Source organism: Myodes glareolus, chromosome X (assembly GCF_982192425.1).
Source record: "Myodes glareolus chromosome X, mMyoGla1.1, whole genome shotgun sequence".
Lineage (NCBI taxonomy): Eukaryota > Metazoa > Chordata > Mammalia > Rodentia > Cricetidae > Myodes > Myodes glareolus.
The window spans coordinates 132,772,342-132,797,566 of NC_142053.1; the positions used below are offsets into that span (position 1 = coordinate 132,772,342).

Consider the following 25,225-nt stretch of genomic DNA (forward strand, 5'->3'; position numbering starts at 1 on the left):
AAGACTGTGTGAGTAGCAGTGGGAATTCATTAGCATTTCTTGTCTTTCTCTTGTTTCTTCAGCCTCAGACAGAAAGGAGGTTGATGATGAGAAGAATGTAGCGGTCATTCCGGATCATAAGTAAAGCCCTGGAATCTTGAATATCAACGTTACAATAAATGAAATGAATAATTCCCACAGTAAGGCATTAAGGGTTATTGTTCTTCCTGTGTGCCAAGCACACTCTCAAACCTGCTTCTCTGTTCTCTTTGGACTCATTTAATTTTCTCTTACTGATATGTGTGTGTTGTTCTGCACATGTTTAAGCCATGTGTAATTGCATGTGGGGTCAGGTGAGCACATACAGAGTCCATAAGATGGCCCTGGAGTCCTCAGAGATGATGGGGTTTCAGCTGGTTGGGAGCTGTCTGCTGGAAATGATGGGTTCCCACTCAGGTCCTCTGGAAAGGCAGAAAGCACTTTGCACTGCTGAGTCATCTCTGCAGCTCTCCAAACCTGGCTCTGACAATGTGAAAAAAATGTGTTAGTGCTGTTTGTTCTCATTGCAAATACATCAGAATTGTTCTGTGTTTACATCGTAGGCGTTGCTCTCACCGTTTGCAGAACACTCTACCGAGTGGCGAGTGCCCTATTGACATTTCTTTTCAGGCTTGCTTTAAAACATTCTGTTCCTACTGGTCTGACTCTGCGTCATGCACTCCCTGAACAATCATTTGTGTGGGCTAGACTGTGCAATTGCCCTTCTGCCTTGAACTCTGCCAGCATTATGCTTTCTCTGTGGTAAGGAGCCTCTCGGATTCTTTTCCTTACCGTGTGACAACGATGTTAGTCATCCATTTTTCAGTGAACAAGGCTTACCTGTAAAGCATGTTGCTATCTGTTTTCTTGAGCCTATCTTAGAACTCATATCCTATGACTCATTTTCTGTATTGACGTTCATTACCCTTCTCTTGTCCAAATGTAGACATGGCTACTTTGTAATTTCAGATAATTTCATATGCACTTCCATGCACACACACAGACACACACAGACACACACAGACACACACAGACACACACACACACACACACACACACACACATAGAGAGAGAGAGAGAGAGAGAGAGAGAGAGAGAGAGAGAGAGAGAGAGATCCACTTTCTGCAGGTATGGGCACTCTTCCTCCACTAGAAAGGCATCTGGGTCAGCCCCTCTTGCTGTGTTTACTAGTTAGCACTTGCTGCGCAGAAGAAACTCCCATCCTTCACTGACCCCGGTGATAATTAGCTCGATCTCATGCTTAGGACATGATTATATGGAAACACTTTTCTAAGTGCATGCGACTTCTTCCAAAAAGATTAACAGAGAAACGATAGCATGAGTGAGATACACCAAAGAGTCTGGGGAAGTCAGGTATGGCCTGATCTTACACATGGCACGGTGGTCACCAGAACCAGAAACCAGATCTATTTCCAGAGTCTTCTGGGCATAAAAAGATTCTACATCTCTTTCTTTTAAGAGACATCACAGAGACCGCCGCCGAGCCACCCGAGTCGGAGGAGGGAGAGACCAGTGAGAAAATGATGACCATGGTTTCTGAGGCTGTGGTGACCACGGGGTCCCCCAGGGGGGCTGACCCGTAGTCCCCAGGCCCAGGCAAAGCCTCCCAAGCCCGTGGCCGCTCCAGTCCTGCCTCCTGTGCAGCCCTGACTGCTGCCAGCTTCAGTGCTCCTGCCACTGGAGGGCGGGGACTTGTCAGTGTCTCTGCTCATCCCTGGCTGGGAGGTGTGGGTCAGCATAGATGACAGGCTAGTCCTGTCGTTCCGCCTCTGGGGAGAAGCTCTTCTCCAGGGTCCACAGGGACCTGTCTAAAAGAGACCACGAACCTATGGTGCAATAGCCCTACTTTTGGTGGGAAAAATATACAGCCAGTCTGGTGGAGCAGTTTGGGCCCCATGGGATCCCTGTGATAGTATTTCCCAAAAGGGAATATATGGATAAACCGGACGCCATGCAGCTCCAAAGTAACACATTCCAAGAAGGGATACAAGTCAAGCGAGAAGTGACTCTTGCTGTTCCTGGTGACCTTTCTCCAGTCCCTCCTCCTGAGCACCTGTGGACTTCCAAGCCACCGCCTCTCTTCCATGAAGGGGCACCTTATCCCCCATATATATAAGCAATCAATACCCCAGCCACCTCCTCAGAAAATTAAGCGACCCTAAAGAAAAATGGACAGGGAAGAACCCACTTCAATAATGAATGCGATTAAACTATGGCCCTGGCAAGTCCTGTGTGATAAGTGTAAAACAGTGTTACTGCAGAAAAGAAGGAAATCAGGAAAGGAAGCAGTGACTCTTCTAGGTATGAAGATAAAAACCGGAGAAATGACAGTGTAGCTTCTGTGAACAAAAAACTGAAAACTGACCATAAAGTGGATGGGAAAAAACAAAACGAAAGCCAGAGAAGAAACGCTGTGGTGAGGGTTTCCAGTGTTGCTCACAGCTCAGGCAAACACCAAGAAAGTGCTCCAGAGCAAGAACATGGATCACGCAAAAGCTCGGAAGTGCTGAAATTGCCAAAGAAAAGGTACAGAGGAAGCAGAGTGAAACCTCTACTTCCAAAAACAGTCACCCGGAAGTCCATTTCACAGGGTGCTATCAGAATCCTGGCTCAGGTTCCCTCCCTCCTCAAGTGCCTTTAAAACCACAAAGGTAGAGGAATGAAGAAAATGAGTCTTCTCTGAAGACAGGGCAGGAGTAAATCCGGAGTGGCGAGCTGGCCCCTAAGCAGCAGTCTCGCTGTACCCGCAACTGCTCAGCAGCACAAAGGCATTAACAGACTGCTGGTTTCTAGGATGTGTGCCACTTTGACAGAGCAAGAGCGTCAGGACTGGCTAAGATGGGAGTTTGCAGCAGCACCAAGAAGTAAATGCTAAAGCAGTGGCTTAACCAGTCATCTGTACAGGGCGCTGGCAGAGTAGACTGAACGGAAGAAAAGGTATTAGGGAATATTTCTATGTATAAAAGAGACAAACTGCTGCAATCAACTATGCGTGAGGTGAGGAGAAAAGTGGTGTGAACACAACATGCAGGATGCACTCAGTGCGTGTGATGCGGAAGAACCACTCAGGAGAGCTTCTTCTGAATGTGAACAGTAGTTTGGACAGGCCTACCAGGCATGGGATGGAACAGAAATGTGGAACTGGTTTGCATACTTAACCTTTGTGCTTTCTCCAAGGATTATGTTTATCAGCTCAGAAGTGAGCAGAGGTGTGTTTAAATGGTGCTCCTGTGAAACAGCAAGGGCCACAAGTGCTAAGGCTGCTGTTTCCTTCAGGTGCCCATGGAAACAAGAGGAAGACGATCTGACATCCTGCTGAAAGGATGTCTAAGTGCCCCGTCCCACCCACAAGTAAAAGGTGATCTTCTCTTTCTTTTAATGAAACAGGGCTGTATTATCTTGAATATACGTTTGCTTGTTAGAGCATGTTAAGATGTATTTATTTGCCACTAGTATTTAACGTTTTGTGCACATTTTCATAACGACATTCTTACCTTTTCATATTTTGACTCCCAAGTTGGTAGGCTAGTGTTGACCTTGGAATAAATCATACATTCCCAAGAACTAGCTCATCATTCTCCTGAGCTGGACAGGCTTTGATTATCGCCTCTCCCCCACTGAGTGGTTCTGTTGAGAAAGGGTGCCAGCATCAGTGTTGATCTGGACCTCTTTCCACAGCAGGAAGCCCCTACTTCTCAGTGCAGGAAGTTCTCGCAGGTGTCAGGGAAGACTTGGCCCTGGGGGACAAGTGTCAGAAACAGATTCTTGAAAGCAGCCTAAACGTTTGGTGCATGGAACATGAATTCTTAATAGAGAACACAGATTTTCCTTGTCTTTGCTTACATACATATTGTGAAAATCCTTATTTTTTGCTTAATAAATGGAGAACACAGCTGGGCGGTGATGGCACACACCTTTAATCCCAGCACCCAGTGGGCAGGGCAGGCTGATCTCTGTGAGTTCGAGGCCAGCCTGGTCTGCAAGAGCTAGTTCCAGGACAGGCTCCAAAGCTACTAAGAAACCCTGTCTCGAAATTCCAACAAACAAACAAACAAACAAACAAAAGATTGAGAATACATGAGAAAATCAGATGGACCTATTAATACTAAATTTTTAAAGCATTTTATATTTGATGGTGCTGTAACTTTAATAATAAAACTGAAGATTTTTAATGACAATGCTGATTTATTTTTTAAATCAAAAATATAACACCATATTGATTACTTACCACAAAAAGAAAAAAAGCCAAAAGTAAAGAAACTAACTCAAAAAATTCATTCAAAGACACACAACAGATGAGTGAGCACTTGGCTTAAGAGTTCACTTTCTGTGATCTTTCTGTGTGGGTGAGATTACCCAACAGCCCTTTGCTCAGGATTATTGCTCTGGGTGGGATTTTTAGATTGTTTAGTATACCTGACTGTGATTTGCTATATAACTCAAGAAGAAAGGCCAGGTAGTCTGGAGTCTAGTGAGCCTAATTCAGATCCTAACACACCGCAAGCGCTGGCAAGTCCTGACTGCACTTTACAAGTGATCTCTTTGGATCTACATCATGACGTCATCTCATCACATGGGCTCAGGAACTATATCAGCAGGGCGCTGTGGGAAGACTTGAAGCACAGCTCCAGGCTCTGGGGTCAGTCTGGTCTTAGACTCCACACTAGCAGTAACTTAATGTTCACTCAGGAATCAGGTGTCTCCCAAGCCATGTGACATATGCATGGATTGTATCTATAAACATTTGAGCTTTAGAAATCTTTATTTGTAGAGTGATGAAATTGACCAAAAAGTAATATTAAGAAGGCAAAAGCACTGGGAGAGATAAGGTTTTAACCTACATATTTTTTTCCTCATGACAAATCCTTAAAGGCATTTTATTACAAATTAGATTATCATTAAATAAACCACTTGTAGGTATTTAAATCTATTCCTACCATGTTACAACTTCATTTTTATTGCTTTGGAGTTGCTTAAAACTTAATCTCTGCTTCATGCTACCTTGTCTTTATTTCAAATCCTCACAGGCCTATTTCATTTGTAGACTTGAATGACACATTGTTCTCACCTTCCATCTGCTCAGAGTTAAATGTTAAAGAATGTTGTATAATGTTATCCAATCTTTTATTATTTAAAAAAATAAACATCACTGAACATTTAACATTTTGACTTTCCCTAGTGCTTCTCTGTGAGCATAAGTGTCTCTGTGCCGCTAATAGTTCTTGATTCATTTCCTTTGAGATACAGTATAGCTATCATGTTAAGCTGACAGAAAAACCTTGATCAGAAAGGATACGCCTACTCCAAGCTCTTAAGTAGTCTTGGGCTACAGTCTAACGCTGTAGTGTGCTGCTCTATGTGTGTATTTTTGTGATGTGTTCTTAGGTAAAAAGTGTATGTGGTGATTGCCACAGGTGGAATGGTCTCCCTGATTTTGATGGTTAAGGTACAGGATAGATGGCTTACCTGCACTGGAGGGGGGGGAGGGGTGACTTTTCTAATTTTAGTCAATTGTTGGGATGTTACTGGTCTAATTTAAAAAGTGCCAGAAAGAGGAGAGATGGAATCTACAAGTCTACAGGACCAGCTGTCACTCAGGTGGAGGAGTGTGGATGTCTTAATATGTGTGAATCTGGGGCTCTCCAAACTCAATTCATTGGGAAATTTTGAGGAAATTGACATTAAGAGGTCTCTGGAGAAGCCAGGTATGGCCTAGCCCTTCCTCTGAAGACTGTGGCTTTATCCAAGAGCAGATAGTTAACAGAAGGTATTTGGCATTACCTCAGATTGAAGAAATCTCAAGGCATCTGGAAGATTTTGAAGCATGTGAAGATGAGAGGGGTATTGTTTACATTAGAAGTAATGATAGAGCAGTCTCTCACATCTAAGAATGTGGTCCATAGAGACTCTGGCCCTTCCAACTGCCCACATTTAAGTTGCCCAGATTGTCCCTCAGAAAGAACACACACTAGACTTGAAAGGATGAGAGAGTATTTATTTTTACCAGAATGTGACCAAGTGTCTTGATTCAGCTACCCATGAAGGATCGACCAACCAGAGTAGTCAGTGTCCTCCAACTGCTCAGGAAAGTGGGTGCTGCAATGGAAGGAAGAATGGGTGTGCACTAATACAAAGTTATATGACAGGAGGTACTTGGCAAAGGGCATGTAGTTACTCAAGGTCCATCCATAAGTAGCATCTTTGATTTCTCTGGCTCTGACTACTCCAGAATCTGTTGATCTTTTGAAATACATGTTCCCATATTGCACACGTGCAATTGATATGTTGATGTGTGTGCATATGTGCATGAATGTGTGTTCATATGGAGACCAGAGACCTACTTTGGTCGTTTTTCTTATATTTTGAGACCGAGTCTCTCACTGAATGTTACACTCACATCCTACGTGGACTGGCTGGCCCAAGAATGCTGGGAATCAGCCTCTCTCCCACAGCTTTCCTACATGTTAGGATTAAAGAGTTTTGCAACTACAGCAGCTTTTTTTTTCTGTGTCTCCTGGAAATCCCTAATGAGGTCTTCATCATTGAACAGAAATCCTTTCACTAACTAGCTGTCTCTCCAGCCTCCCTGTTATCTCTGCATCAGTCTTCCAATCCTCTGGCACGAGTGCCACATTATAACACACTGTGTACTATTTCATCAATTTTAAATTCCTTGAAGCAATAATTGAATTTTCCAACCTCTCAAGATACATGTGGATTCTTGCTATGATCTGTGGGAGAGTTCATCTAGATTGCCAGAATATCAGAAAAATCTAGGGTATAAGACTCTGGGCTTGTCAATGACTGATCCTTTATGCTCAATTAGTCCCTGAGCATGTCTGTAAGGGATTATTCAGATGAAGTTACTAGATAGGGAAGTCTGCCTACTGTGAGCTGCACCAATGCATGGACTGCTTGCATGTGATCTGGACAGAGAGAAAAAGCAGAAATCCAGCTGAGCATTGACCATTCCCTCCTTCCTGATGAACATCACTCAAAACATGCGAGCAAACAGCGAATGCTTGCTTTATCAGTTGAGAGTTTGTCATTTTAGAGCTATGTGGTGATTCATCAGTGTGTTATATGTATGCTTCTCTAACGACAGTGATGATGCTAAGCATGTTTTCATGGGCTTTATTTCATCCTCTACCCCGTGTTTCTGCTTCACATGTTGCTTTGGCTATTCTACATGTTTTGAATTTAAATATGAATTTTAGAATCAGCTTCTCAGTTTCTACCAAACATCTTGTTAGTATTCTCAATGATATTTCATTGAATCTGTGGATAAATTTGGGCAAAGTCAACATCTTTAACAACCTCACCTGTGCTAAGCTTCAAACAAATTATATCTCTCAATTTCCCAATATCTCACTTCATTTTACTTTTATTGCACATGTCCTTTTCATTACTTGTTAAATGTGTATTTGTGTGCAATGTTGGCTTTAGTATTCAATTGGTAACTGAGTAAACACAGGAACATTTTGTTTTCCTGAGCCAATGGTGGGTCCTAAAGTAGAGTGAGGGATATATCTGATGCATTTCACAGAGGTAGGAGCACCGTATTGTAGCACAAATAATAAAAACCCAGAACAGATATGGGATTTAAGATGAAAGATCAGAGAAGCAAAGCAGCAAAGCCACTAGACAGCTCTTATCTCTATGAAATCTTCAGACTGAAAAGAGAGTGAGTTCCTGTCTCATCTCAGCTTAGATTCCTCCCCAGTGCTGGTATTAAAGACATTCAGCACCACTGCCTGGCCTCTGTGGCTAGCTAGTATGGCTGCTGGGATTGAATGCATGTGCCACCACTGCCTGGCATGAATGGCTGACTAGCATGGCTGGTTTGCCCTCTGATCTTTGGGGAATCTTTATTTATTAAAGCAAAAATAATATACCACTATATTTCCCATTTTGTCTAAACTAAAAAGAAGGCTGTAACTAATATAAGAAAAACTATATACAATAAGTACAATAACTATATATAATACATATAGACAATAAATACGTCAACAATATCTAGTCCATTTGCATTTGACAAATTCAGAGAAAATATTCCATATCTATCTTATCTTGGAAATTTCAAAAGGTTGTATGTACCTCATCCACTTTCTTTTCTAATTTGCATTATTAAATTATCTTTAATGTCTCTCAGACATTTACACTTTACCTCTCGTGAGTTGCAAAATTTCTTGAGTTTGGTAAACAAGAAAAACTAGAACTATAGCTATCTAGTCTTTGACTACCTCAGAGGCCCCAGAAGGAAACAATATTAACTGAGTAAACAAGAAGTGCAAGCAAATGACTTACAAAACATGTGAGAAATGATAGAAACAGCTGGCTTCCTGGACAGTCACCCAAGTTTCCTCTACAATGTTGGCACATCCATCTTCAGCCTAAATGACTAGAATATTTGACAGACTTTTCTATGAAGCAGGGTTTTGAAGGATTGTCCTGCCTTGTCTTGACAAGGTTTGGTAATCACTCTCTTTTGTGTCCTGCTTATCCAATTAAGACTCTGCAAACTACTGTGTTACCCTCCCATCATTTCTGTGGATACCCAGGCCCGATTCAGGTGCACGCTTTCCTGAACTTGAGTCCACGAGAATGGACGATTGTCCTAAGGGTTTAAACAGACACACAAAGAGACCTGTTCACTTACCAAAGAGTAAATGGCCACTTTATTAAACTCAAGTCGGGTATTTATACCAGTGGGCAAGAGGGTTCAAAAGGGCATGGCCCCCTCCCATCAGGAGCAGTGGAATAGGATGATAGGTGCCTGGTGCCTCAGGCAGAATCAGCTGGGGGAACCAGGAGTGGCAGGGTATATGGCCCGCAGCTGGAACCTTGTTTACAGGTGGAATTATCATAACAAAAGAGAGTCAAAATCTTTCTAAGCTATACCCTCAAGCCAGTGCTAGTGCAGAATCTCCAGGGAGCCAGAGGTCAAAGGCCCTGCGAATCGCCAGGAAGAAGAGGGAAAAAGACCTGTGTACCTACACTACTGCACATTTTGGAAGCTGCTTGATTACACTTCCTGCCTACTCAAGTAACATTATCTCCTTTCCTCAGTTCTTCGACGGGGTTGAAGACTAGATTGTCATAGTTACTTTCCTCTTTTGATTTATTCAAGCCATTTCTAATACAAGACTTAGATTCTTTAGGATAGAATAATTATTGAAACATTTAGCATGTGTTTCTTGGTTATTATTGTTTATGCTGGTTGCAATTCTAATTTTTATATTTGATATCTGTTCTTATTGTATACAGTTTTGTATTGGGTTTGGAACTCTCTTATTTAGACAAAGGGGGGAGGTGGTATGGGACCTCCTCCTGCCAATGACCTTTGAGAGGCTGGACCAGGTTGGGCGTGGCCTTGGGTATCAAAAAGGAGCCTGCTGCTCACTCTCTTGCCCTCTCTTCTCTCACACCTGGATGCTGGATACTGTTTCTGTTTCCTATTCATACAGGGGACTGTGATCTGTGAGTTCCCCTTGAAATAAAGAACCCGTTATTATACCCAATTCAAAGTTAGTGTGGGATTACTTTATTTGTGTTCTCCTTCACAAATCTGTACTATAACAGAAATGGTAATTGATATACTGGAAAGGAGAGCAGACAACATTATCTCTACAGAAGTGCAAGTAGACAATGGTTGGACTGTAATGGAGTAGTAGATCTTACACACCTATAAATAAAGCACTTCACCATGACTTCTTTGGAAAACACACGTACATATGACTTAAACAATTCATATTTGCAAAACCAATGTTCTTCAACTACAGTCAAATCTAAATTCCATTTACAGAGAAATGAACTGGTTTACTAACACAACTGTGAAGCTGCTTACACCAGAACAAGAGCACATACAGTTTTAAGTGGACCAAGACTAAGTGTTAAGAACACAGTAGAAATTGTAGTAATTTCACAGCAGGAACTTTGTTATAGCAATGCAGCTCACAGAGATGTAGTATACCATGAGCAATGATTGATTAAAGAAAAGCAGAGGACCTGAGATTCTGATTGTTGCACCGAACCAGGACCCTGACTGAACTAGAATAGAACAGAAGAGCACAGCATTCACATCCCTAACCTTTCAAAAGTCTGACATCTCTCCTCATGCCAAACTGGTTTCTGCTAGCAATATTTCATTAAATTCAAAAGAATAAGTTTTAATTTTGAGGAAAAGACAAGTCCAGTTCTGAGAACAATTAACTTTAGTCTTACTTAAAACAAAATGAGGGCTGTTTTATACTGTTTTATCCACCCTTCTCCTCACACAGAACAGGAAATATAATTCTGTCTCAGGCAGGAACTGACACTGACAGGTACCTGCATGCACACAACATCACACAGGAGCACACGTACTCATACACAAATGCACACACCAAAGTTCTGAGCATGCATAGTGGAAAAGGCTTTGCTGGTATTGATCAAAACCCCTGGAGTCAACAGTTAATCTAAACTCGGAGGACAAGATGTTTTCATTTTGTGTCTGTGTTAAAGCAATCTATTGTCATGTTCTGAAATAAGAAAATTTTGGATGCATCATCATTTTGTACTTTAAATTCTAGAGACAATCTCAAAAAGCATGATTTTTCATTTTCTGGAAGGCAGGAAGGATTCCACAGATTTAAGTTGAGTTAAAAGCAGAACAATTCCAGCAACGGTAAAGAGGCAGTGCACAAAGCTGCCAGCATCTGAGGGACCAAATGAGATGCCGTCCATTCTACCGGCCTAGCCGATACTAACAAAACAGGAAGTTTATGGCTCTGCATAATAAATTTCCACTGGGACAAGTTGATGTTAGGCCTGCTAAGGCTTGGGCAGAGGGCACTGTGAGTAAGGAACATTTAGGAGAAGAGGTTCAGAGTCCCTGGAGATGCCCCTCCACTTGTGTTGTCACGCAACCTGGCCAATTGTCTTCTGCAAACAGGGAAAAACAGTTTTTCTGTGTCAGCCCATTTAACGGAGAACACGGAAAACTCTACCACTGGATGCCATAGTGCAGTCCCCTTCACTACTGACTTTAGGGTTGGTCACTGCCTGTGACAGCCTGTGGACACACACTCTCTACACTTTGACAGTGATTTTTCCCTTTAATCTCGGAAGAATCTAGTAGTAACAAGGTGGTTACATTAACTGTACCTACAGAGAATAATTTGGAAAACCACCACCAAACATTCCTGAAGACCAAAATACTGTGAATGTTCTGTTGCTCCTCTTTTCTGAAATCAGCTCTGAAGTTTTAACTATTGCTTTCCCATGACACTGTCGGAGAGCAAATCCACAGCCCATGGCTCCACAGTTAGAGGCATCCTAACTCTTCTGGACATGCTATCAATGCTGGGGTTGACTTCAATAAAATCTGGAATGCCCACTCCTTCCACTGGTTGGGAAAAAGGCTCTACTCTCAGCTGAGTTCCATGAGACAGACTCCTATTTAAGACATCATTTCTGCACCATTTACCATAAAAGGTTCCTGGCTAAGTTTCATACCTAATATCAGGTCAGGGTAGTGAGAAAAAGAAACTAAGATGACCACCCCACCAAAAACTCTTAGATGGTATAAAATATTTGTACTTCTTTTTCTTTGCTCACTTATTTTTCTGGAGAGGGGGTGTTTTTTTTTCTTTGTTTTTTGTTTTGTTTTATTTTGTTTTCCTAGAAGTGCCCAGGTGGGCTTAAGGCTGCCAGACACACGCACACGCACATGCACATCTAGAGAAGCAAGGCTTCTTTCTATTCCATCTGCAGGTATCAGGAGATGGAAGAAGGGGTAGGGGCAGGAAGGAAGAGAGAAGACGGGGAAAATCCACCTCCCCAAATCCCACAAAGCAACCTACGTGCCAAGCATAACAGAAGTGTGTGCTCCCCAACAACTGACTAACACTGCTTAATATTCTGCTGGTTTTCCTCAGACATCTATTTTGAACAAAATTTAAAAACACAGGAGATTTTTAAAATAATTTAATCCTGGAAGAAATCAAAACTCCAAAAGTAGGAGCAAAATCATCTTTCACTAAATCAATCCCATTTCCTTTCCTTTTTTCCTTTTCTTAAAACATTTTATTCATGTTCTACAGAGATTTCTTTATCGTTTGCTTTCTTCTCAATCCTTAGGAGTTGAGGTGTACTGAATTCATCACTACTTTGATGACACAGGAAAGATTCCAGATTCACATTTCCAAATACCAAGAGTTCCCTCTAGTGCCAAGATCCAGTTAGCCTTTCTCTACTCCTACTGAGCACAGAAATGTCCATTGATATCTCTGAAATGTAATCGCATCTTAGGTAGGTATTTCTCCAAGTAAAGCAGCTGTTTGGAATTTAATGATCCCCTTTTTTTTTGTTCATGGAATATCAGAACCTAGGCTCAGAAATGAACAACATGAACTAGGTCCCAGGTCCAATATTGACATGACAATACAACCCTCTTTGTTGCTCTTACAAAAGACACACTCAGTTCTGGGCTTTGTTAATGCCACCTAGAAGACAGACTGAAGTGTGTTGTGTCACACACACACACACACACACACACACACACACACACACACACACACATCTCACATCATTCACAGGTGGAGCCGTAAGAATCTACATGACTCGGCTGAGTTCACAAGGACATGTCAATGAAGAGCTGAACTGGGGACCTCATGTAGAAGGGAGAGACAGCAGAGAGCTCTGTCTCTGCACCACGTGAGGATGGAGAGCTGAAGCAGAAGCGCGGGACTTTGGAGGGACCTGTGACTCACTGTTCCAGGTCCCTTCTCCCATAAACGTCTCTGAAATCCTGACTGAAGTTTCCTGCCTTTGGGATTCTCTAATATGTTGAAGGCAATGAGGTTTTTCTGATCTCAGTGTGGGAGGCAGGCAGGAAGAATAGGGGCCATGCGTATCTCTGTGTGTGTGCCACGGTGAGTGGACAACCTCAGATGGCAGTCTTTCCTCTTCACCTTCTTTGAGACAACCTTTCTTTGTTGTTTTTCCACTGTAGATCAGTCTCTTTGACTCTGGCATTTCTGGAGATTCTACTGTCTCTGCATGCCATCTCCCCATAGGAACCGTGAGAGTGCATATACTTCCGCTGTGTCCAGCACTTAGATGGGTTCTGTGAATTAAAACTAAAGTCCTTACCATTGCATGGCAGGTACTTTCCATCAAGCCATCTCTTTCCCCAGTACCATTCCTGGACATTTCAGTTTTAGGGTTTCACAAGAATTAGGATATTCACATTCAGGTGCAAGATTCCCTATGGGGTGAAAAGCCAGAGTTTAAGACCCTGTGTGTGGATAGAGAGATGGCTCAGTGCTCCAGGGCATCTTTCTACTCCTCCAAAGGACCAGAGTTAAGCTCTCTGTAACCACATCAGGTGGCTAACAACTGACTGGATCTCAGTCTCCAAAGAACCTATACCCTCTGAACTCTTGGGGCACATGCACTCACATGCAGACACCCACATACACATAATTTTTAAAATCTAATTAAAAGCAGCTGTGTAATGCACCCAATATGGCATTATCTTTACAGTTAATGCTGAAAGAGGAGGAAATGAAAGGCTGTAAGAAATTGTTTTACGTCCTGAAAGGTGAAACCTTGATGGAAGCCAGGCTCTTTTGTGTGTTTCTGTATCTAGTCCCATGCTCAGGAGGCCGAGGCAAGCTTGAACAGCGGAACAAAACCCATCTCTTGCGGGGGGCCATCCTGTCCCGCAGGAATGAACGCCACCAAAAACGAGAATTCCTTCTCTGATCACATCTTTATTTGGAGCATTCCCTTGAGGAAAATTGGGGGAAGGGAAGATAGAGCAGGGACGAGAGAAAGCTTAGAGAGAGAGCGTTGGGCCCCGAGGCAGCTGCTTTTAAACGGTGGAGCAGCTTGAACGCTGTCCTGATTGGTTAATGCCATTCTGCTGGTCTGAGCATGTGCAAGCAAGGGTGCAGGCAGGGGTGCTCAGCCCCACGTGGCTACCTCCAAACTGCAGGACCACCTGTGCCTCCAGGTGGCTCCCAACAATCTCTCAAAAATTTTCCCCTAAACAAAATTTACTTAGTTATGGAAAAAAGAAACCTTTAATCTTTGCTTTCCAAAACAAAGAGTACTTAGAAAGCACGGGAAAACAGTGTTTTGAGAACCTGGAGTCTAGCTCTGCTTCCCAGACAAGGCTGTGTTCCCAGCAAACATCCATGTGCACCGCGACCCCTGCTGGACATGTTCTTCTCTGCAGTCACCTCACAAACAGCAGGGAAAGAGGCTCTGGACAAGGCACAACACAAGGTCAGGGACTCAGCTCTGCCCTCTAGGGGATGAATGGAGCCAGGCACGATCTCCAGAGGAGCCCCTGAGACAAACTGGACAAGAAGCAGAAACCCAGCTACGTGGAGACAGTTGGCACCTGCATCTCAGCCCTCAGAAACACCATTCTCTACTGGAACAGTGAAACTGGTCCTGGACGATTAAGACTCTAATGACGGGTATCCATTAGAGAACCCCACTGCCCTGAGTCTCTTGTGCTGTCTTCCTGCCGTGGTTCCCATAGTTGCCTCAGCTCCCAAGACAAATCAGGAAACTGTTTAGAAAGGGGATCAGATTGGAGAATCTGGGAGGGGAAACTGGAGGGAGGAAATAGGAGAAGAAGTGGGAAGGGAAGGGGAGAAATACAACTTGATTTACTAAAAACAAATGGGAAAATCAGAATTTCTGAGCCAGAGGAACAAGAATAAATATCAATTATTCATGTTAGATGAGCATAGTCCCATCCTCAGGAGGTTGAGGCAAGCCTGAACAGCAGAACAAAACCCATCTGCCTGAACAGCAGAACAAAATTTTTAAAATTTTGAGGCACTCAGTAAAGTCCCACCCACCAGACAAGACGAGGATCCTGGGTATGGGTTCCATCAGGGTTAGTGGGCTGTTGGATTGGCTGGCTAGGACTGCTTTTGTAGGGAACAATGTCACCCATGTGGTTTTTAAATTAAAAATTTTCATTTATTTTATATCCCAACTGCAGTTCCCCCTCCCTCCTGTCATCCCTTTCCCTCTCCCTGCCTCCCCTTTCCCCCCCATCTACTCCTCTCTTGTTTCCGGTTCAAAATGGTTACCCATCATTTTAACACATCACTTTTCCAAGAGGTTTAGGCCACAAGGCTGGAACATCATCTCTAAACTCAAGCTCCTGATGCTGAAGGATCTCTTGCTACTGGGGAAAAAGAACTTCATTCACGTGAGCAGAGTTGTTTCAGCCACTGTGTACGTTACTTTACTATTGTTGGGACACTTCACCATGAGCTGAGAAACTTTTGGAAGGAAGGGTTTGTTTGGCTTATGGTTTCAGAGAGATAAGCGTGCATTGTGGAAGCTAGCAACAGGTACAGGAGCTCTAACAGAAGCTAGGTGTAGTAAGGAGGCTGCTTGTTGGTTCCTGGCCTCTTAGCCCCAAAATAACCTCTCAGATACTGAATTGTTTAATAAAATCACTGTTTGGCCCATTAACTCTAGCTTCTCACTGGCTAACACTTACATCTTAATTTAACCCATATCCATTAATCTGTGTATCAGCACGAGGTTGTGGCATTCCAGCAGAGTTTTAGCATGTCTGTCTCTGGCAGTGGCTCCATGGCTTCTCTCTGACTCTGCCTTTCTTTTTCCCAGCATTCAGTTTTGTGAGGGCCAGCCATGATAATCTAAGCCTGGGCAAAAAGGAAATTCTTTACTTCCTCCAACCATTATCACCTGGGACTCTGGCCATCGATAAGTTTAAATGGGGTCTCAATAGTTTACCCTGAGGTAATGCCTGACAGGCCGAGATTACCTGACCCCCCACCCAAGAGCAGACCATTCAAAGGAAATTCCTGGCATTCCAAGCACTGTAATAGAAATACCTGCCAGGATTTCACCAGGACACCCCTAGACAAATGTCAGCCAATCAGGGGTCCTGAACCTCAGAGACCCCTCACCCCCACCTTTATGATAAAAACCCAATTCTAATTGAGTTTGGAGCTCTCTGGATTACCCAATACGTTGGACATGCGGAGAGACCGAGTTTGCAAACTTGATTAAAATAAAGGTTCTTTGCTTTTACATATGGGACTCGGTCTCCTTTGTTTGCTTTTGTGGGGACCCAAAAACAAGTTTAGTTTTCCCTGTCTAGCTCTGTTCCCCTATAGCTCTGCAATAGCCCCAAAGCAGTTCCTTTATTTATCAATAGTAATCACAGCATACAGAGGGAAATTCCACATCAGCTAGGGGCTCATGTCTTGAATACCATGCACCAAGGAAAGAGAAACACACCTCTCTCTCTCTCTCTCTCTCTCTCTCTCTCTCTCTCTCTCTTTCTCATACACACACACACACACACACACACACACACGACGAGAGAGAGAGAGAGAGAGAGAGAGAGAGAGAGAGAGAGAGAGAGAGAGAGAGAGAAAGAGAGAGGGGGCAGGGAGAGAATACATAAAGAGGAATAAGGTCATGGCATTAGCAGGAAAATGGATGGAACTGTAATTGATTGTGATAAACAAAACAGACAAGATGCAGAAAGACAGATACTTGACAAGTTTTTCTCCAAGGGAGGAATCACTTCTGAGTTTGTATTTGAGTGTAATGGTTGGGGGGCACCTGAAACCAGAAAGGAGATCAAGATAGGGGAACAAAAGACCTTAAATGAGTTAGAGAGTAAGTGTAATTATGCAGCAACCAGGAAGGAGGATGCTGGGGCCGTTAAGAAGAAGGAAGGGTACCAGCAAGATGGAGACACAAGATAGGACAGGGTGATGAAGTAGGCTGAGAAATAAAAACCAAGTAAGTATGAAAATGACATATTGAATCCTATTATTTAATATATTTAAAAGTTAAGTACCTTAACATTAATTAAGGTACTAGAAGGATGGCTCAACAGTTAAAGGGGCAAATACTCTTGCAGAAGACTGTAGGTTAGGTTCCCAGCACTCACATCATATGGACCACAACTGCCTGAAACTCCAGCACCAGAGGGGACCTGAAAGCCTGTTCTGGCTTTCATAAGGTGATGTAGGAGGGTCATCTGTCTATGTGCTACTTTCATTGGTTAATAAAGAGACTGCCTTGGCCTTTGATAGGATAGCAGCTTAGATAGGCAGAGTAACAGAACAGAATGCTGGGAGAAAGAAACAGAGACAGGGAGACACCATGAAACCAGCTGTCAGGTCAGACATGCTGAATCTTTCCTGGTAAGCCACAACCTCGTGGTGACATACAGATTATTAGATATGGGTTAGTCAAGATGTGAGAGTTAGTCAAGAAGAGGCTGGAGATAATGGGCCAGGCAGTGTTTAAAAGAATACAGTTTCCGTGTAATTATTTCGGGTAAAGCTAGCTGGGTTGCAAGAAGCAGCCCACTGTTCCTATTTACAACAATAAGGGACACCTGCTTACACAAATACACACACACACACACACACACACACACACCCCTAAATAAAGAACAAAAAATTTGGGGGTGGGATTCAAAAAAGATTTCTCTGTGTAACAGCTCTGTCTGGCTTTCCTGGAACTTGCTTTGTAGAGCAGGCTGGTCTCGAACTCACAGAGATTGCCTGCCTCTGCATTTGGAGTGCTGTAATTAAAGGTGTGTGCCACCACCACCTGGCTGAATAAAAGCTTTTAAGTAACTACTAATTTTAAAAATCAGACTTGGCAAGATAAAAGGGCAACAGAAATCAGACCATATTTGAGGCAGCAAGAAACAAAATCACACCAGAGTAAACTAGTACCAAAGTAAACAAAAGCGAGATTCTCCCCACTACAACCACCATGGTCCAGTCTCTCTCGAGAAGTTGCCTTGCTCTGTGATCAGACTGACTGAGTCCCCATTGTGCATCTGTCAGCACAATCTCACAAGTTGTGGGGGTCAGGTTTTGTCAAATTGAAACCAAACCAAGTTATCTGAGAAGAGGGCATCTCAGTTGAGAAATTGCCTTATCTATTTTACATATAGATATAACTGCATAGAACTTTCCTGAATAATATTTGGTGTGGGAGAGACGACCCATCCATTGCAGGCAGTGTTATCTCTGGCCATGTCGACCTTGGGTGTACAGGAAAGCACACTGAATAAGCCATAAGAAAGGAGCCTACAAGTAAGCATCCCTCTCCCTTGTTTCCATTGCAGTTCCCCTCTCTGGGTTCCTGTCCTGAGCTCCTGCATCGACTTACTCTATGATGGACCATAACATAGAAAATGGAACAAATGCTTTCCTGCCCAAGGTGCATTTGCTCATGGTTTTTAATCACATCCCTAGAAAGCAAACTAAGACACATTGCAAAACAACATCCTAAATAGACAATGGCAAATTTACCAAGGCATGCTAAACAGGAGTGCCACAGAATGTTTCAGCCTACAACAAAAAGATAGAGCTATTACAGGACTTGGTGAAAGATGAAATTTATGGGAAACTGAATTGATCTCTGCTCTGCTACATCTGCTCACATTATGCTGTTTCCCCACATTTATATTTTGTGGGGAGCATGTCTATGTCATCTTCTTGTAGTGCAGTATTTCTGAAGCCTTGAACCCCAGCCAGGATTGGCTGGGTAATGCTCTTTGTGAGCATTCTTCTGTACATCATAGATTTAGTAGCATCCCTGCGTTCTTTTTACTAGATACCAGTGAATATGCCCCATCTCAATTTTGACAAGAAGGTGCACATGTCTTAAGGACAGGGCTGAGAGGAATACCTTCTGATTGGGAACTTTTAAAATCATTTATTGATACTGATGGCAAATATCCAATAAAAGTTCATGCAGAATAATTCCTGTTTTCACTTTTCTATGTTTTAGGAAAAATAATAATGTAATATGCACATTAAAATGATAATTTGTGTCTAGAGAGATGTTTTAAGTTGCTAAGAACACATGCTTCTCATGAAAAACCCACACGGCTATTCACAGCCTCTTGCATCTCAAACTTTGGGGGATTCAAAGTCTTATTCTAGACTCTGCAAGCCCCTACACATATTTGGTGCACATAAACTCAGGCATAATTATGTATATGCACATTAAATAAATAAATAAATGAATGAATACTCTTTAAGATTTAGAAATGTGTGTATAAAAAGTAAGTCCATTGCTGAAATATAAAATAATGTCAAGGTGCAGCTCTCTGAATCCTGGTCTTGAGAGGTATATCCTGTATCCCAGCCCCACCCATCTAGCCCCCAGAGACCTGGGAACACTCTCCCCATACCCACAGCCGATCCCCACCACATCTCTTGATTCTGGTAGCCCCTGGATAGGTGAGTGTCTGGATTCAAAGAGGTGAGTGTCTGGGTTTAAAGAGGTCAGTGTCTGGGTTCATGACTGGAGGGCCCAGCAGATCTCTAGACTGTAGCCCTAGGAGGCACATCCTTTGCCCCACCCCTACCAAACTAGGCCCCAGGGACCTGGAAGAAATGTCCCCACACCCACAGCCAACCCCCACCACATCTCAGACCACCAGATTATTAGTCTTGGCTGCCCCTGAAGAGGTGAATGTCTGTGTTCCCATCTGGATGGCCCTGCTCTCCAGGCCCTAACCCACTGAGAAACATCCTATGCCCCACCCCAACCACCAAACCCCAGAAACTACGAAGGAACCATTCAACCATTCTCCACTGCATCTATGACATCTGGAGCCTAGGCCATGACTGCACCTGGAGAGGAGTCCCCAGAGCCTCATCAGCAACTACCAGATACATGGTCCGACCTGCAAGAGGAGGAAGAGAGAACACCTAAGCCACAGGCCCTACCTGCATCAACTGGAGGAAGAGATGGGTAGGCACCAATGCAAGAATACATTTAACAACCTAAAGAACAATATGGCGGGGATGGAGAGATGGCTCAGAGGTTAAGAGGTTATGCCTGCTCTTCCAAAGGTTCTGAGTTCAATTCCCAGCAACCACATGGTGGCTCACAACCATCTGTAAAGAGGTCTAGTGCCCTCTTCTGGCCTGCAGACACACACACAGACAGAATATTGTATACATAATAAATAAATAAATAAATAAATAAATACTTTTTTTTTAAAAGAACAATATAGCAACACCTGAACCTAGGGGTCCTACAAAAAGAAGACATGAACATCCTAACCTAGAAGAAGCAAAGAAAATGTCCTTAAATATAACATTCTGAAGATGATAGAGAACCTTAAAGAGGAAATGAAAAATTTCCTTCAAGAAATGGAGGAAAAGATAAACAGAAAATTGGAAGAAAACAATAAATCTCTTAAAGTCAAGAAAACCAAGAAAAAACAATCAATCAAGTGAAGCAAAGAGCTGAAACCGATTGAGACTTGATAAATGAAACAGAGGCAATAAAGAAAACTGAAACTAAGAGAATACTGGAAATGTAAAATCTGGGTAAGCAAACAGGAGCTACTGAAGCAAACATAACAAATAGATTACAAGAGATGGAAGTGAGAATCTCAGGAGCTGAAGATATAATAGAGAAAGCTTGACGTGCCCAACTATCTCCCAGTCTCAGTCATGGGAGAAGCAGAATTCCACTGTAGATGTTGTAACCTGCAGGGCTTTGGTCTCTCTGACACCCTTGTGACTTCTCTGAGATCACGTCCCACAGTTCTCTACCTCCCTCCATCATCCCCCACCATCTTCCATCCCAGCTGCTCCTCCTCACCTGTGCCAGGTCTTCTCTGAGCTCCAGCAACTGTCATCACTCTACCTGGAACGCTCTTTCTCCTTTACTGCTGCCAAGGGGCCACACTCTCGCTGCCTTTACGTATTCATTCCAAACCTAGAGGATCCAAGAAACCTTTCCTGGTCACTCTGTTTCTCTGTAAAGAGCGTTATCTTTGAACTTCATTTTCCCAAAACTGGTCTACATGTGTCCTTTCTTATCACTTATCAATATGAAAATATTTCTTATAGATTTATGAACTACATGACTAACTACACATCTGACACACTACAAAGAAATATCCATGAGGATAAAATCCGTTCATCTGCTATATCCACTGACCTCACCTCTGTGTCCCAAACAGTGCCTGGTACAGCCCACCCAAAGTGTTTATGGGATGAAGATAACAAATGAATGGAGAATCCGTGGGACTGAGCATATGAAATCAGACAAGTATCCATGCTTCTAGCCATAAAACTTCAATTGAACCTCCTTCCAGGGCACGGACTCAGATTTTACTGAGGCGTGGCCAACTAAAACCTTTCCAAGGTGAAAATGAGGTCAACCCTTCCTTCCTTGTATCCCTGTTGGGAGATGGGTCCTATCCCAGGGTGTTTATGTGATATGAACCTACCACAAGTCTAACTGGATGCAGAACACAGCAGAAACATAACTAAACAACAAAACATGGAAGCTGGCAGAAGTGCACCCCAGAGGACCTGCTGATGTTGTCTGAACAAAACCACGTGATGTAGGAAAGAAAACTAAGGCTGTCCTTGTGAGGTGTGCTTGACATGTGTCATTCTTGAGGCAATCAGCCTGTAGAATGAATGCTTGCTCGGTAGTGAACATCGATGAGGTTTAGCACTTACTTTCAGTGTCTGGCAGATCCTTGCTTGCTCCAAATGTGTCTTTAGGAAGACCCCCACAGCAAGAAGCAGAAAAACAGACAACGGGTGAAGGAGGAGGCAGAGCACACTCAGTGTTCTCCGAGGGACTTTGGAAGGTTGGGGAGTGACAACAGAGAGCTGAAGAGGACAGGGACCTGTGTCCTGAACTCCACAGTTGTGACACACTTTCCTGCATTCCCAATCCCTCTTCCCACAGAGTCCAGCCCTTTCATAGGGCAGTTTTCTGCTAAAGGAATTACTTAGTCAAAGCCACAATCTCCAGCCCTACCCCATCCCCAGGTTATACAACCCCCTTGCAAAAGAGAGGTGCACACATCTCCATCAGGGGTAGCTATGAGTTTAAAAAGGAAGGGGGAGCTAGTTTGGGTAGGAGGTACCTAGAAGGTGTCAGTTGCTACAGGCTTTTCAGGGAGTCGAACCAGAATGGGATGCCTAAGGAAGGGCAGTTTCCCTTTGCCTGGGCACTGAATGGAGTCAGGCAGCTGCGACAGAGCATGGACAGCCATATTCTCTCTATACCATGGAGACATGAGGCACAGCCATCAGATGTCCCATCTCTCCAGGAAGGCAAGGATTACTCCAGCAAGCAGAAGGACAGTGTCAGGACTGCTATTCCTGGATTCACCAAGGATCCATTTTCCCAAAGAATTTTCCCTAGAGCTAGCCATGAACTCTTGTTAGTTGCTTAGGCTTCAGGTTGTGTCAGACTCTCTGAAAACAGACAAGCCTGATATGTAGATACAAACTTAACATTGGCTTCCATTCTCCAAGCAGGCCCTTAGAAAGGCCATTCTGTAACCCTCTAACATGGGTGCTTTGCTTGACAGCTGACCATAGCCACTATGAAGAGCCAGACAGTAGAAGGTAGATGCATCAGGCCATTCTTCTTGGAATGCTCCTTCCTGTTAAGCCTATAGTGTACCATGGCCTATGTGTGGGTCCTCCTGACCTCTGAAGTCCCAGAGGCTCTCCTCAGGGACCTCCCTGCCCAGCAGACCTTTCCTACCCTTCCTATGTCCCTCTTCACACTGCTGTGTGTATTCTCCTACAGGAGTTCCTTTGGTTTTCTGAAAGCCAGAAGGTGCCAGAAGGCTTCACTCTGTTACCCCTCCTGCCTTCCCAATCCATGTTTCTTGCTTCACTCTGTCCCTCCCCCAGGGAGCCTCTCTCTCACTCTGGCTCCCCTCCCCTTCTCCCTAGGCAGTCCCCTCCTCCACAGCCCAACTCCAGTTCCTTCTTCTCCTCTCCCCAGGACCAGACCAGCTAACTCCCATTCCATTTTTAGATGATACTAGCTCCCTTCTCTCACAGGCTGAATTGACAGCTGTTCCCTCCTTCCCTGCTCCACCCACCAAACACACCCAGTGTTTTCCACAAGGCAAAGTGCTTACAGACAGTGTGCTATACCCACAGAAATGTGTATTCGTCAGGACAAACTTATACCCATGGTGAGCTCCCAACACACTTAAAAGCAACAGCCTCTGAACATCTAGAATGATGACTTTATTTCAACAGTTGTGGTGGTGTAACTTTGCCAATTAGACATTTTCCACAAAATCATAAACGTAGATATGAAAATCATCATCAAATTTGATAAAATACACCGATGGTAGGGCTTCTATTTTCCCAATCATCTTGCCCGGTCTTTTGGTACCATTATCATTGGTATATTCAATATGCTTTCCTATCAGACCATCCACAAATTTCCGGTCTACATCTTGTCGAGAAATCTCATTGTACTCTGACAGAATACGAAGGTCGCCCTCTTTATAATCATCCAGAAGCTCGTACATGTATAAGATGGGATCATTAGTATAGGAAATGTAAAAGAAGCTATTAAGAATAGGAGCTTGGGCCAGAACTATCCCTCTCCATTGATCTTTTGAGCCCTGCTCACCCTCAAATATGTGCTCCACCACTTTGCCAATTATGGCATTAGCAAGGTTGGGATCAGGGACTGGGGATGGTTTTACTGTTTCAGAGAGGACTTTAAGGGCCAGCACTCTTTCATCTTGGTGAAGTTCCAATGCATAGACAGCATCTATACCGTCGTATTTCAATAAATAGAGAGAGGGATTTAAGGCGACACGATCCAGAACCGTTCCTCTCCAATGGGTGATGAGCCCATTTTCTTCCTTCCACAAGTGCGAGATTCTGCAGCCCACAATGTTCCTTTCGGCCAGGGACAAAGATGTACTCCTCTGCCTCTTCTGCTTATGTTTTTTCTTGGTCAAATTTGCAGTTTCGTTGGTGTTGTTGTTACAGGATGCATGTCCAGCAGCTGCATCTGCGGGGTCCCCTTGGCCCTCAGTGGCCCAGAAAGACCGGGTGCTGGTGCCTGGGTCCATGGCTGCATTGGAGAAAAGGGAAGAGACAGTTAGCTGAGGGGATAAAGGGTCAACTTACTCAACCTCCCCCGCCCCCCCCCCCCCCCCCGTTAGATGCCTCCCCTCCAGAAATCTGGTTCCTAACCGGCCCCCACCCCACCCCCAGAAGCATGAGGGCAATGCTGGACACCTCTCTGGGTGCCTGCTGCTGTGCTGTGCTCTCCTGGGTTCCCTGGTGTTGTTGGGAAGGGCTGGAGAGCTGCAGTGGGGCAGAGGATGTGGACCCGGATTTGGACCTCTGAAGTGCTGGAACCAGTGACTCTTAAGATCAACTGTCTTCACCCTGCGCTTCGCTCCCCACAAGGCCTGAGCAAACCTGTTTGGAAACAGAGAGGAGAAGCATGACAAAGCTTACCCTTCACCTTACCCTTCTCCTCAGTGTCCTGAGCATTCCTCCAGGAATTTGCCTTTTCTCCCCACTAATGCCCTCATGAAATTATTAGTGAACATGAATATCCCTTCGCTTTCATTGAAAAACTTTGAAGGGGGATGTGTGCAAGCACATTACACTGCAGTTTTGACCTAGTCTCTCCCTAATTTTTACTGACTTTCACTATCTTTCATTTGGGTGGGTTTTTCTCTTGTGGTTTCCCCCTCTTTTCTGCTTTAGGCTATGAAAAAGTAGTCATGTTTATACCTTAAGTGCTATGTACATTTCTTGAAACTGACATGAAGGGCATGATTTCAATTCTTTCATTTCAAGGCCTCACAGCAAAATATTATCTCCTTTTCCTATTAGTGCTTTCTAAGGACATTACATAGATTTAAAATTAGTTTTCTTTTTATTTAATATATAATTATTTCTTCGCTGACGTGTAAAATTTGATTTTGCAATCATCTGTAGCTTTCTCGTAATCTCTCAGTTTTGGAAGAATAGTTTCACAATAACTGGTAATGAAATTTATTCACCAGAATGTATACCTTTTTTGAATATGTTAAGTTCTCAGGAGAAAAAAAAGCAAATTTGTAATCTGTGAATTAAGACTTGGTCTCTTAAACAAATACGGGAGTAAAAATTTGTTTTTTCTTCTTGATTTTTCGAGACAGGGTTTCTTTGTGCAACACTTCTGTCTTAGAACTCGCTCTATAGACAAGACTGGCCTTGAACTCACTGAAATCCAGCTGCCTCTGCCTCCCAAGTGCTGGGATAAAGGGTGTGCACCACCACCACCTGGCCTAATATTTTTTGTTTTGTTTTTTCTCTGTTTTTGTTTGTTTGTTTGTTTTCGTCTTGTTTTT

General features: G+C 43.5%; 1 protein-coding gene and 1 pseudogene across 1 annotated transcript; one reads left to right on the forward strand and one right to left on the reverse strand.

Moving 5' to 3' along the window:
* Positions 1-1,990: 1,990 nt before the first annotated feature.
* Positions 1,991-4,082, forward strand: LOC146889078 (PWWP domain-containing protein 2A pseudogene; annotated as a pseudogene).
* A 19,048-nt stretch (positions 4,083-23,130) lies between these two features.
* LOC148117503 (spindlin-2-like) lies at positions 23,131-23,947 on the reverse strand. Its single transcript, XM_087902685.1, has one exon. It carries the CDS (start codon positions 23,945-23,947, stop codon positions 23,138-23,140), a length of 810 nt encoding a protein of 269 aa, XP_087758811.1. The 3' UTR covers positions 23,131-23,137.
* Between the last annotated feature and the right edge of the window lie 1,278 nt (positions 23,948-25,225).

Bases quoted from the DNA above. Each gene is read 5' to 3' on its own strand.
- LOC148117503 (XM_087902685.1), bottom strand. From the start codon at position 23,947: ATGGACCCAGGCACCAGCACCCGGTCTTTCTGGGCCACTGAGGGCCAA.